This window comes from Phalacrocorax carbo, chromosome 1 (assembly GCF_963921805.1).
Source record: "Phalacrocorax carbo chromosome 1, bPhaCar2.1, whole genome shotgun sequence".
NCBI lineage: Eukaryota > Metazoa > Chordata > Aves > Suliformes > Phalacrocoracidae > Phalacrocorax > Phalacrocorax carbo.
In genome coordinates, this window is record NC_087513.1 from 61125215 (window position 1) to 61137230 (window position 12016).

Here is a 12016-nt window from a genome sequence, read left to right on the forward strand (position 1 = left end):
TATTTTATATATTTGTTTAACTACATTAAAACAGTATAGCATTTTAGGGAATAATTACTTGTTGCTGGTATAGAGAACAGCCAACTGATGTACTACATTCACCACCACTTCATAACATCGGGTAACAAAGCAAGACAGCTCCTGAAATACAAGAAAATAAAATGCATACATATGTCGAGACCCTCCTGGTATACAAGTTGTCATTACTTCTAAAGCACTGAACTTGTAGCCCAAGCTCCAACCACATTCCTAATCCAAGTCAGTGGACAGACCTACAACAGGATGGAAAACATCCTAGTAACACAGCTCCAAAAAAGGATCTGGGACTAAGCTAAGAACTTACTGAACACAAGCTCCCAGTATAAATTGAGCTATCAAGGGACCACTATTGACTTTGCACACAAAGAAAATGAAAAAAGAAATTATTTCACACTTGCATATATCTTTGCCAATCTAGATACTAAAATACCAGAATTGATACCAAGGACCACATTTTAGAAAGGGTATTGGTTCTTTAAAGAAGGTACAGAGAAGAGTCACCATCATGGGTTCAATGTGCTTTAAATACCTTGCTGTAAAAGTTTTCAAGAGTTCAATTTATCAAAGACAGTAAGAAGCAACTTGACAACAGTGCCCAAGTACCTTAAGAGAGAATATCCCTGACAGTAAAGGTGGTGTGTTTTCCTACTAGATTCAAGAACCACATTCTGGGAGCTGGTGATAGATGAATTCAAATTAGAAGTTAACACATAATCCTGTACCTACTGTAAGAGTGAGTAGCCAGAGGATACTGCTTTACTGCTTTCAAAAAAAAAAAAAAAAGAACAAAAACAAGACAATGTCTCTGAGAGGTATGTTTGACTAAAGCAGAACTTAACCTCAGTTATGTAGTACAAAATAAGTCAGAACAGGTCAACTCTGAACACATAAAAGACTAACTTAATTTCTATAATGGATTTTAACAAGGCATTCCTTGAACAACAGGATAAATAAATCTGAGTTTCCCTTAACTGCAATATTTGCTCATTAATGCACCTGATAATCCCATCAGGGAAAAGTCAGCATGGGATGAGTCTAGCCAGTCAGCGCACAGATGGCTTCGTAGCAGACAGCCCACGCTGGCTAACCAGCCAGGCTTCCTGCTCCTGCCAGAAGACTGGCTGCCAGCTGAATTCTGTCTTCCTCTCCATCAAAAATAGATCTTATTTGGGCTTCTGTCTTCTATTAGTCACCAGTTTTCACAAAACACAGAAGTGTCATTACTTCTACTTGTATTGCTCTATCAAATGCAGCTGAAATAAACCAACAGATTCCGGAGGAATGGGATTAATAGACAACCGAGATCATGTTTCATGGGGAAGGGGCACCAGCTGCCATTTTAGAACTTCCAGGAAATAGTCCAATTTAACAGCATGTGCATATTACTAAATGCATAATATAGATATAGTTTTATCAGATTTCTTCAAATACACTATCTTCTGCAGGATCAAGAATACCTAACTAGTGTTTCAGAGCATTATTTTGATAATTTTTTAAAAACATTTTGACATAGCAAATTTGAAGCTATTGCATCTAGTTCATCAAGAAATCCTGATCTCAGAAGAGCCAATAAACCAATACATGGGCATTAGCTCCATGAAAGCAACATTTCACCACTTTCGTCATCTTCATTCATATTTTCACACCACCATTGGGGATATGCTTGTAAACGTTGACCAGAACGGCATTTCCCAGTCTATGGATACAGACTGCTACTGAGTGGATTTAGGGGAACACAACAGTTGAAAAAGAACAAACTCAATAAGGAAAAGGTTTTCCTCATAGCTTTACCCAAAGCAACACACTCCTGGCTGCGCAGTAACCTTCACTTTGGGGCAACATCCTGCATCTCCATTCTTTCCCAAATTGCTCAGCAATCAGCAAGCCATCACAGCACGCATACAAAGAGGGGTCACAAGAAATACTGCTATACTTTTGTGTAGTGTTTACCCTATAAATATACACATCAGCATATGCACCATAAACAAACATAAACTTGTTCTACAGAGTAGGTTTGCCATGCACATGTATTCAGACAGGCAGTCACCCTGCTCTGAACTTCCACCTGGACAGAGCATTGTGGTAGGAAAAAAATCTGGGAAAAAAACACAAGTGTACAGTAGACCCATTTCAGAACCACTAAAAAGTCTCAAACATCTGCTTGGAAAGAAATAAGAGCATGAAAGAAGATGCCAACAAAGTTGACAACACAAAAACCTTAAAAACTGGGGAAAAAAACCCACCAAGATACCATAACAACTAACTGCACTTGGACATGATAAACAGGTCGAGGAACAAATTCCTATATCATTCAACCTGTTATGACTTGGTAAATTACTACTGCCATGCTAGTATACAGCAAGATCAGGAATTTTAACCTTGGTTAAACTAGAATTTGTTTAAACACTCTGGAAGCTTCCTGTATATTCTCTGCTTCAATGTAGGGATTTCATTACAAGCAATATTGCATAAAAATAGAAACATTTTTGGGAACAGGACAGTCACTTAAACTATACTGAAGATAAACCTCCACAGTGGACTGAAACCCAAGAGCACAGGAAATCCTCAGATGAAACACAGATCCTGTTTTCATGCAAAGGACCCTGATAACAAGCAAGCAACAACTATAAGAAATGAGTATTAAAAGTTTGTGAGGCACAAGCAAATTTTTTCCAGGTACATGTTTTAATTTTGCTTTATCAGCTTAAAAAAAAAAAGACATATAAACAATCCATTTCCAATATTCAGTAAAAATTAAAACTTGCTAATCAAAGCCATAAGAATAGATATCTTTAACTTTACCATCAAATGAATCTTCTCTTCTGAAATTTTCTTAAGTAAATTCTAATTTCTTTGAACAATGATTACACAAACTCTAATTCCTTCTGTCATTAGACTTCCAGACTTTTAGACAAGTTAAAAAAAAACCAAACCAATGTGTGATATGTCAGCTGGCTGTGACAGGTCTGCAGGCAAAACATAGTAATGTATCAACTGACTGCAATGCCTTTCAGCAAGATGCAAGCAGGATACTGCAGGCTGTTAAATACACTTTGCAAGTAAAATTAAGAGTATAATTGTTGTCAACAAAAAAAAAAATCAAAACATACTCTACCTGCAAAAAAGAAACAAATCTTCCCATCTGTATTTGGCAATCTCCCTCCACCATGCTGGAATCTGTGGCTTGAAAGACAAACATTTGTCACTACTTTCAAAAGCCGGTGTTAGATCTGTTAACATTGGAGCTTGCCCTCCAAGCCATTTGTTTGTCATACAAGTGGAGTGCACTATGATAAGCATACTGATGGAACCGTAAAAACTTAATTTTGCTATCCTAAGCTAGACTTATTTTTAAAGTCTCATTAAAAATTACACTGTTTGAAAGTTAGACATAAAGCATGAAAAAAGTCTCCATCACCTGAAAGAAAATAAAGAATACGAAACATAATTCTTGAGAGGCATATATATTATGTATTTTAATATAAAAGTTCACATTTTAAAAAGTTTGTATGAAAGCACGAGGTATTTATATTGCAGGAGCATCTTTGGTAGTTATTTATGGAAAGAATATACTACATCATTAATCAAAAGAAAAAGCTGCATAGCATACAATTTCCTCAATAAACTGGTTTTCTTTTTCCTGCATAACATCCTGCACAAAAGCACCAGCTCATCACCATAGCTTCAAGGCATTACCTGTATGACACAGTACACCAACAGGACACTATGCAATAAAATTATTACATCGCCAATGCCAAATCGCTTCATCAGCTGGAGCAGTTGCAATACTACCTCACAAAACACAGTCTTTTTAATGTGATGACAGATTAACACTCTAGACTTGAGATTTTTCTATTCAGCCACTCTGAGCAAAAATGGCTTACAATTGCAACTTTACCTGCATAAGAAATGCAGGTCTTACTGCTTCATAAAATATGTTATTTTAGAGCAGTCACCAGAGACTAAAGTAGTCTCCATACTTCTGCAAGATGGAGCTCTGGGACAAGATTCTACCTATTGCATACTTCTCCTTTACACATTTTATGTAACCTTTACTCTGTTTAGTGTATGCCCCACAAAAACCAATCCAACTGTTTAAAGTTCCTAGACTAGTCCTAGCCACTCCAAGGACAAGATGAAAAAAAAGTGTTTCTTTATGCAGAAGGAAAAGGCCAGCACATTATTTGTTTAAATTTCAACCACCCTTGAGCCAGTAACTTTGCCAGCTATTCTAAGTAAGCAAGCTTGCTGTTACTAAAGTAGATGCTACAAGGAGGGATAGAGAAGCGGAGAACATAATTTCTGCATCCCCACCTAACCCACTGAAGTCTGACCTCTCAGCTCCTGCCATTCTCAAGCTTTCCCTGCAGAACACCCATGAGGAACAAATAGCTTCTGTAATATGTTAATCTGCAACAGTCTGACTTTTTTCATGTTAGAGGCATGGAGGAATTTTGAAGGATTTCCTAGTATCATTTTGGCAGCATATAATTTTCTCTTAAGGTATCTGAAACCATGTCTGATAAGGAGTGAAATTCTGCTACAAAAAAAAACCAAAACAAAACCACCTTTTCATCTTCCTTAACTGAACCACAACAGTCATCTTATATAGCACTTAAAGATAAATAGTCCCTATCGCAAAGATTTCACGTTCCCCAATACTTCTGTCACAGTCAAGCCTCTTGAAAAGCTTTAAAAGCCGCCCTTTTTACTACGTTTCCCTTTCTCTCAAATTTCTGAAATAGAAAACAAAGTTAGGTGATATGTCTCCATATCAACTCATTAATATATTCAGTCCTCAGGACCGAGATTTGTGCTTATTCCCAGACTAGCACCTTTTAAGGTAGAAGCTGAAGACCAACCCTTTAGAGGAGTTACCAGTTTAACTCCAAGACAAAAAGCAGCTTTCACCCAAAGCAGGGTCTCATGATTTGTCAACTGAATTGACTTACTATCACTTATGTCCCTGTATGATGTCATGGTCTAAACAGTAGTACAAGTACTGTCACCTGCACTTGAAGGGCAGATGACATTAACACACTGCAACTTCTCTTGGAACAACTACGATTGCATAAGTAGGCAGGACTTGGTCCAAGTTATTTATTAATGGTTTCATTATTTTATTACAATTGAATTACAGATTTATTGTTTTATTACAACCAATGTAAAAGTCTAGTCCCAGTAGGAAATAAGTTGGTTCAGGGTGAGTTTACATGTGAAAAACAGGTTTTCAATGCCATACTTTGAAAAACAGCTACTGCAGTATATAAGCTTAGGTTTCTATATGTTGTACATTAAATACAACCTCAGCAATCCATACTCCCTACTTCCCATGTAACTAAGGCTCCAACAAAACTTCCTGTTAAAGTAGCACATAAATCTTAGTTATCTTAAGCTAACTCACAAGCGTTACAAGACACTAACATATATACCTATAACCTCAAAGCCCATTACTTGGTGTTCATCAAAGACACGGAGAAAGCATGTATCTGTATTATAAAATTAGTTACTGTGACATTTAACATAGCCTGAAACAGTAACGTAAAACTACAAACTTTTACAGTAAAGGGAGCTACTTACCTCCTTCTCCATAAAACAAGAGGCCATTATAAAATTTAGTTTCTGCCTAACAACAAAAGCAGAAATGTTTTTTAATAAATAGGATATATGTATGTAATCATGCTATAAAAGTTATTTAGACATTATACCTTGTTTCTTTACTGCTAAAGAATAAATTTATATATCAGCTTGCCAGTCTGCAAACATTTTCATATACAGTAATAAAAAAAGACAGCTGAATTTACCTCATATTTTAACTTCTTGATTTCACAGCAAAGGGCAGCATACACAGTTATTACTTTGTTTAGGACCTAGACTCAAAGGGGGAAAAAACCACACAGATTACAAATAAGATTCACGTATAAAGAGTTTTGTTTTGGCTAAAATAACTTTTTTTTTTAATCATGAATCTCTTACCTTGTTTTCTGTCTTTATGAGCTCCAGGAGGGAGGACTGTTCATATGGCAAAAGCTAAAATTAAAAAGAAACAAACAAACAGACAAAATGAAACCACAAAACAAAAACAAACAAACAACTTTAGAAAATATTGATCAAAAATACAGTTATCCAACTAGCTAAGTAACTTCCCCCCCTAGTTTAATCTCAAATAAGGTCTGTAATAGAAGAGCAAATATTGCACATTACAGGCCACCTATGCTGCAGGAAACCTTTGCTCTTCACATCTACATAGAAAGAGGTTTCCTTTCACTCTAGGCAGAAAGGCAAATAACTAGCTATACTATATAGCATTTACAACAATTCACTTACAAAACATGGAAAGCAAAAGCATGGTCATTGTGGTGTACATAGGTAAAACAGCTCAGGAAACCTAAAACATGAATTAAGAATCCCAAATGCAGGAAATAGGATGCATAGTATATATCTGTATGCAGGCACTGATGCTTTCTACTGAAGTCAGCCACAATATTGACCAGTTTATATACATCCAGCACTGTGCTGGCCCTACACATAATTTATTCAAATTACTCAGACAGATGATTACTTATGAGTGCATCTTCTGCACAGACAAGTTCCATATGGTAACAAAAGCATTTTTAAATGATGTCTGCAAATTCACTGAAGAGAAAAAAAAAACCAACAATGTTCCACAGAAGACAGAGAACTCATGACAAAGGAAACAGCCATCTCTGGAGGACAGAAAATACTGTACCAAGGCCATTAGGTCAAAACACATCTGTAACATACACAGAGTTCACTCTGTGGTTAAACAAGTATTAGTGAGCTCTTCTGGAACTCCAACCCTCAGATAAAAATCACCAACACCCACAGGGAAGAAGTTTGCTGGAATTACACTCCCCAACACATAAAGACCTGTAAAGTCTCTTAACTTCCACTAGTATCCAGAAGACTGGAGAAGAAGAATATGAAAACATCTTCTCTTACGATATACACCCATTTATTAATTACTTGGTAATTAAAATAGTATTGGATAGGTTTCTCAAACCCAAAGTCAAAATTTTAAGAGCACAAATGATTCAAGCTTTTACTTCTCAGGTTTTGAAGGGAACGAGGAACTAGGAGAATAACAGTTGCAATGCATGTTAAATAGATGAAGACCTTTAATGCAATGGGATCAAGACTGAAGTCCCAAACATCTCCAACAGAGTCATCCAAAGCATCTTCAATTCTCTTCAGCTGAGATGTATATTCCTCAAGAAATTTTCCATAATTCTTCAACTGCACTTCAGCATGAATTTCTGAGAATTGATAACATTGGTACAGTTTTATAGACTGTTCAGTAAACTGCAATATCAAAAAATTTATTAAAAATATTTAATCTGTTGCTGTTTAGCCTGTAGGACTGTACTTTTCATTTTGCTGCAGCATTTTCTCTTAACACAACTGCATCTTTAATACAAAGTTCTTATTTGTATAAAACCAATCATACAGCTCAGTGTCAGTTTAAAAGAAATCCAAATACTACTTAATACTACTTAATACTACTTAAAGAAACATCTAAGAGGTTTGCAGAAAATTACTTCTAAAATTTATCTATGTTTTCAACCTAAGATCTTAAAAAAAACCTAACAATCACATCAAGATGTTGAACAAAGAAATGACCGTAGAAATCGTCTACGGCTGAACCAGGACATCGGCAATTATAGCAGAACTTTGAGGCAACGGGTCTAATCAATCACCCAGGCCTGAGCTGCAATTATATTAGTAGCAATCCACCTTCCACTCTCTCTAAAGCCTAAAGACAGAAAACTGGTCCACAAAAGTTTCAATCACTCTACCCTGATCTTTCTTCCCACATTAAGACACACAACCCTCCTCCCCCAAATTAAGTACTTGGTTGCACAGTCTGAACTCCAGAGTGAATGATTACAGCTCAAGGCTTTTATGTTCAGTAAGGAAGTACAATCCTTTTTCATGTGAAGACTTAAGTGCCTTCCCCATAATTAGATAACAAATCTATTAGCTTGTGATCTTTTATTTGTTGAAAACAGGATTACCTAAAAAAAAGTTAGAGAATGTAAGTCAGCTGAACAGCTGAACTTTCCCTAAACAAGAATTCAATTCTCACGTAACTTTGTATGTGCCCTTTTCACATTTCAGCAAGTAGGCTGCTCTAGAAAGTTAAAAAACTTATATTCTTCTATTCTGCATGTTTAACCTCTCTCTCATCCACGTTGCCAGTAACTGAGCCAAATGGTAATTGATGGCTACTTCAGTGGGAGAGCACTGCTGAATCAATTATCACTTAGACTTTTTTTGGGAGAAAGAAAATATTTGACTGAGACACTGCACCAGGCAAAAGGGGAGGAATGAATATGGACAAATTAATAAGGAAAAGGTGAGAAGGACTATGCATAGGAAGGTTGGAACTGAGAAGGAAAAATGACTGCAGTGAAGTCCTGAACTAATCCTAAGGTATTACTCTGAAGCCAGCAGCAACATCAACTGTAAGCGCACAGGGACTGCAAAGCCTAATCCAAGAAGCATGGTAAACTCTCCCCCACTACATTCTGCATTACTGCCATTGGGTTCTACCTGTACCGGCAAGTCTAGACAGCACACAGGCACTGTCAAAATAAGGAGACTGAATTTCATGCAAACGGATGAGAAGCAAGCGAACAAAAACCTCTCCATCAGCAGCATGCACTCCAGACACTGATGTGCAGCCCTCGAGTTCTATCATCATATTATTCTATCCCATCACATTCATCTCATCTTTCAGATTTCTTCCACTGCATCTTCTGGAAGGACAGTGCAGAAAACCAGTAAAACACTGATGGATGCAGAACCTTGCAGAACAGAGTTTAACTAGCCGCCATGTCAGCTTCGGTGCTTTACTGCTAGAAAATTTGGAGTATGGAGACGTTATTATAGAGATATGCTGCAGTATTCCCCCAATGCCATCTTCTTCCTTCGCATAAAAGACAAACTAAGAGCAGAGGAACTGACAGAGATATTTGGGCTTTTGGGGAAGAACAGAAGAAGCTTCCAAGTCATACAAGAACAGGAAATTGGCACTGCTGTTCAAATTGATTCCCTACAAAACAGGCAGCATTTCTCAAACAAAATCTCACAGCAGCACTCTGCTAGAGACCCACAAACTGTCACCTTTCCAGCAGCCAAATGAGGGATTTGAACAATGCTATAGCTCAGCAAAACTGGTATTAAATATTTCCTTCCGAATATGTAACTATTGATAGCCATCAGTTTGCCGCCTTGCACTGATCATATATAAAATAAGAAACAGGTGTGAATAATTTATCACTATTTTAGAGAGATAAGCGAGTGAACGCTATTAGCTAGCCAGAGATAGGCAGGGTTGAACTGATAAAAAAAAAATACTAGGAGATGGGGGAAGGTTTTTAAGATCCTGAAAAATTTTCCTAAGTAAACTGTCTCACATGAAGAAAAAGAAATCACAGAAAGCAGATATTTTCCTTTTCTTCAAAGCAGCAGACATACTTCACAAGGTATAATCTGTTTACCATAAACTTTGATTTAGTTTCTTCTCAGGTGATAAAATGAAATCATTAGAATCGGAACAATGAGAGAGATCTCCTCAGCAGTACAGATCCCCAAACTTAATCTTATCTTCTTCCATAAAATCAGCAGTATCTATATTCAATGGATTTATTGCCATAGCAGGATTTGCAAGTGCTATGTCCACAAATATCTAGGACAGAGATGCAACAAACGAGGCTTACTTAGTATCTTCTGTCCTCAGTTGAGAACATTATAATTGCTAAAGGTTAGCGATATAGGTACAAAGTGGAAGTAGACAACAACAACAGAAAGTGTTTTTCAAGTCACAGGATTTTTCTTTGGCTTTTTTCTAGGAGAATGTTGTACGTTGTTCTCAACAGAAGATCAGCCTGTTTGTGCATCGTCAAGATGGTGGCACTGGAGCATATTATGCCATGTGAAGTTCTCCCAGTGGGACTTCATGTCACGATCAAACTAGTGGAGATCTGGCGTTTTGAGTAAAAGCTATATTTTCCATTCCGTGGACCGAGAATTGGTAAAAACCTCAGCTCAGGACAGCTTCAGTTTCCACTGATATCCAGATTAAGTGAATATGGCATAAACAGCATCATCCCTTGGGATAACACTGTATGTGAAACAGTTGGTCCATGAGTGACATATTTTCACAGCAGCACCTGGTGTAATTCATTTGGCAGAGCTCAATTTACAGTGTGACAACCATATACACTCCCTGTTTAGAAAGTAGGTCACCTCCACAGGCTGAGAAAAACGTGGATTTTGACGTGCACGCAAACCCACTGTCAAAGACTGAAGCATCACAAGGTCTCATTTCATTATTTTTAAAGGTGAAACCGCAAGCGGCTGCCCAACTCCACGCCAGAAAGCCTTCACCAGCAGAAGCTGCGTACAACTAACTTCTCCCTGCATGACTTCTCTCGCTGAGGAAGCAACGGCAAAAATCTGTGAGCCATGAGAAATGATGGGGAAGGAAGAAAACACGATTCCCACGACAAGCATCTCTTCCTGCCCGCGTCGCGCAAGAAAAGAGAGTCCGGCAAGCCTGCCAGCCCCCTCCCTGCCGCCCCGGGAGCACTGGAGGCGGCTCCCCAGGGCGGGCAGAGGATGAAGGGTTGGAAAAGCCACTCTTCCACCCCAAACAACCTCCGACAACTACGGAGAGGGCGGCGGGAGGAAGAAAGGCCACGGCGCCAGCCCACCCCCGGGGGCCTGGCCGGGGGAGGCGCAGCGCCGGGCTGGCGGCGGGGGAAGGGGCGCGGCGAGCGCCGGGCTCCCGGCACGGGGCAAGGTCCGTGAGGGGAGCTGGGGAGGGTCACCTCGCCCAGCCGCCGCGGCTGCCGCCTCCTCCTCCCGCCCTGCGGTTCCCAGCGGGGGTGCAGCGGCGAGAGAAGCCGGGAGGGGGCCGGGAGGGGACCGGGGTCTCCTCATCCCGCGCCCCCCCCCCACCCCCCCGAACCCTGTGGCGGTTCCCGCCGCAGCCCCGCTCGCCCCCTCCCGCCCCGCCCTCCGCACGCCCTCACTCTGCGAGCCGTCGTCGAGGCGGTCAAACTCCCAGTCCGGGGAGAGGGTCTCCAGCGCCATGGCCGCCACCAGCGCCCGGCAGCGGCTCCCCCGTCCTCCCCTGACTCAGGCACACGAGACTTCCTGCCCCGCTGCCGCGCCGCACTCTGGGAAATGGAGGCGGAGGGGGGTGCTGGGCTCCGGGAGGCGGCGGCGGCGGCGGGGCGGGGCGCGGCGCCCCCACTAGGACAGCCGTCGCACACCATCCACCCCCCCGCCCCGCCACTTGCGCCCCTGAGCCGATGCCGGCCCGCCAGGCCCCGCCTGCCCTGCGCGGCTCCCGGCCGTCGGCTCCCTCACGGCTCGGCGGGCCGGTTCGCAAGTGTCGGCCGCGCCTCCGCCAAGCGCCCGCCTCACGGCGGAGGTCGGAGGGGTGAAGCCGAGGAATGGCGGAGGGGGCAGCGGGCAGGCGCCGCGCTGCGGCCCCGCCGTGCGGGAGGAGAGGGTGGCGGTGCCGAGGCCCCTCCGGAGCGGGCAACGGCGCCTCGGAGGTGCGGTGGGGCGGGGGAGGCCTCTCTCTCCCACCGCTTCACTCCGACCCTCCCCGCGGTCTGTGAGATGGTCGTCCCGGTGAGGCGGGGCCTGGCTCCGGGCTGCGGGGGCTTTGGGAGCTGTTCGGTGTTCCCCGCGGTGTACGGGGCCCCAGCCCCGCTCGCACCGGTTCCACGCCTCTGTCACGCTGCTGAGGTGACACCCTGCCGGGTACAGGCGGTAGCGTGACACACACACCCCCCCTAGCCCTTCCCCGCGCTGATGGTGGGGGAAGGGAGCGGTGGGAGGAACTACCCCAGCTCTGGGAGGGGTCTGGAGCTCAGGGACAGCTGCAGGGGGCGGCTGCTGCAGTGGGGGCATCTCATCATGTCACTGTCGTTTGTTG

General features: G+C 41.8%; 1 protein-coding gene across 3 annotated transcripts in view; it reads right to left on the bottom strand.

Moving 5' to 3' along the window:
* The window catches only part of WASHC4 (WASH complex subunit 4), a 42654-nt gene extending 31320 nt beyond the window's left edge, over nucleotides 1-11334 (bottom strand). Inside the window, exons 1-7 of one of the 3 annotated variants that reach the window (XM_064455963.1) lie at nucleotides 11100-11334; nucleotides 7177-7316; nucleotides 6016-6069; nucleotides 5844-5909; nucleotides 5620-5665; nucleotides 3155-3222; nucleotides 59-141 (exon numbers count right to left, since the gene is read on the bottom strand). In XM_064455963.1, coding sequence (XP_064312033.1) covers nucleotides 59-141; nucleotides 3155-3222; nucleotides 5620-5665; nucleotides 5844-5909; nucleotides 6016-6069; nucleotides 7177-7316; nucleotides 11100-11160 — 518 coding nt within the window. In that variant the 5' untranslated portion in view covers nucleotides 11161-11334. The remainder of the gene's footprint in view (nucleotides 1-58; nucleotides 142-3154; nucleotides 3223-5619; nucleotides 5666-5843; nucleotides 5910-6015; nucleotides 6070-7176; nucleotides 7317-11099) is intronic. The other 2 variants (XM_064455971.1, XM_064455955.1) reach the window with 2 other exon arrangements.
* Nucleotides 11335-12016: the final 682 nt, after the last annotated feature.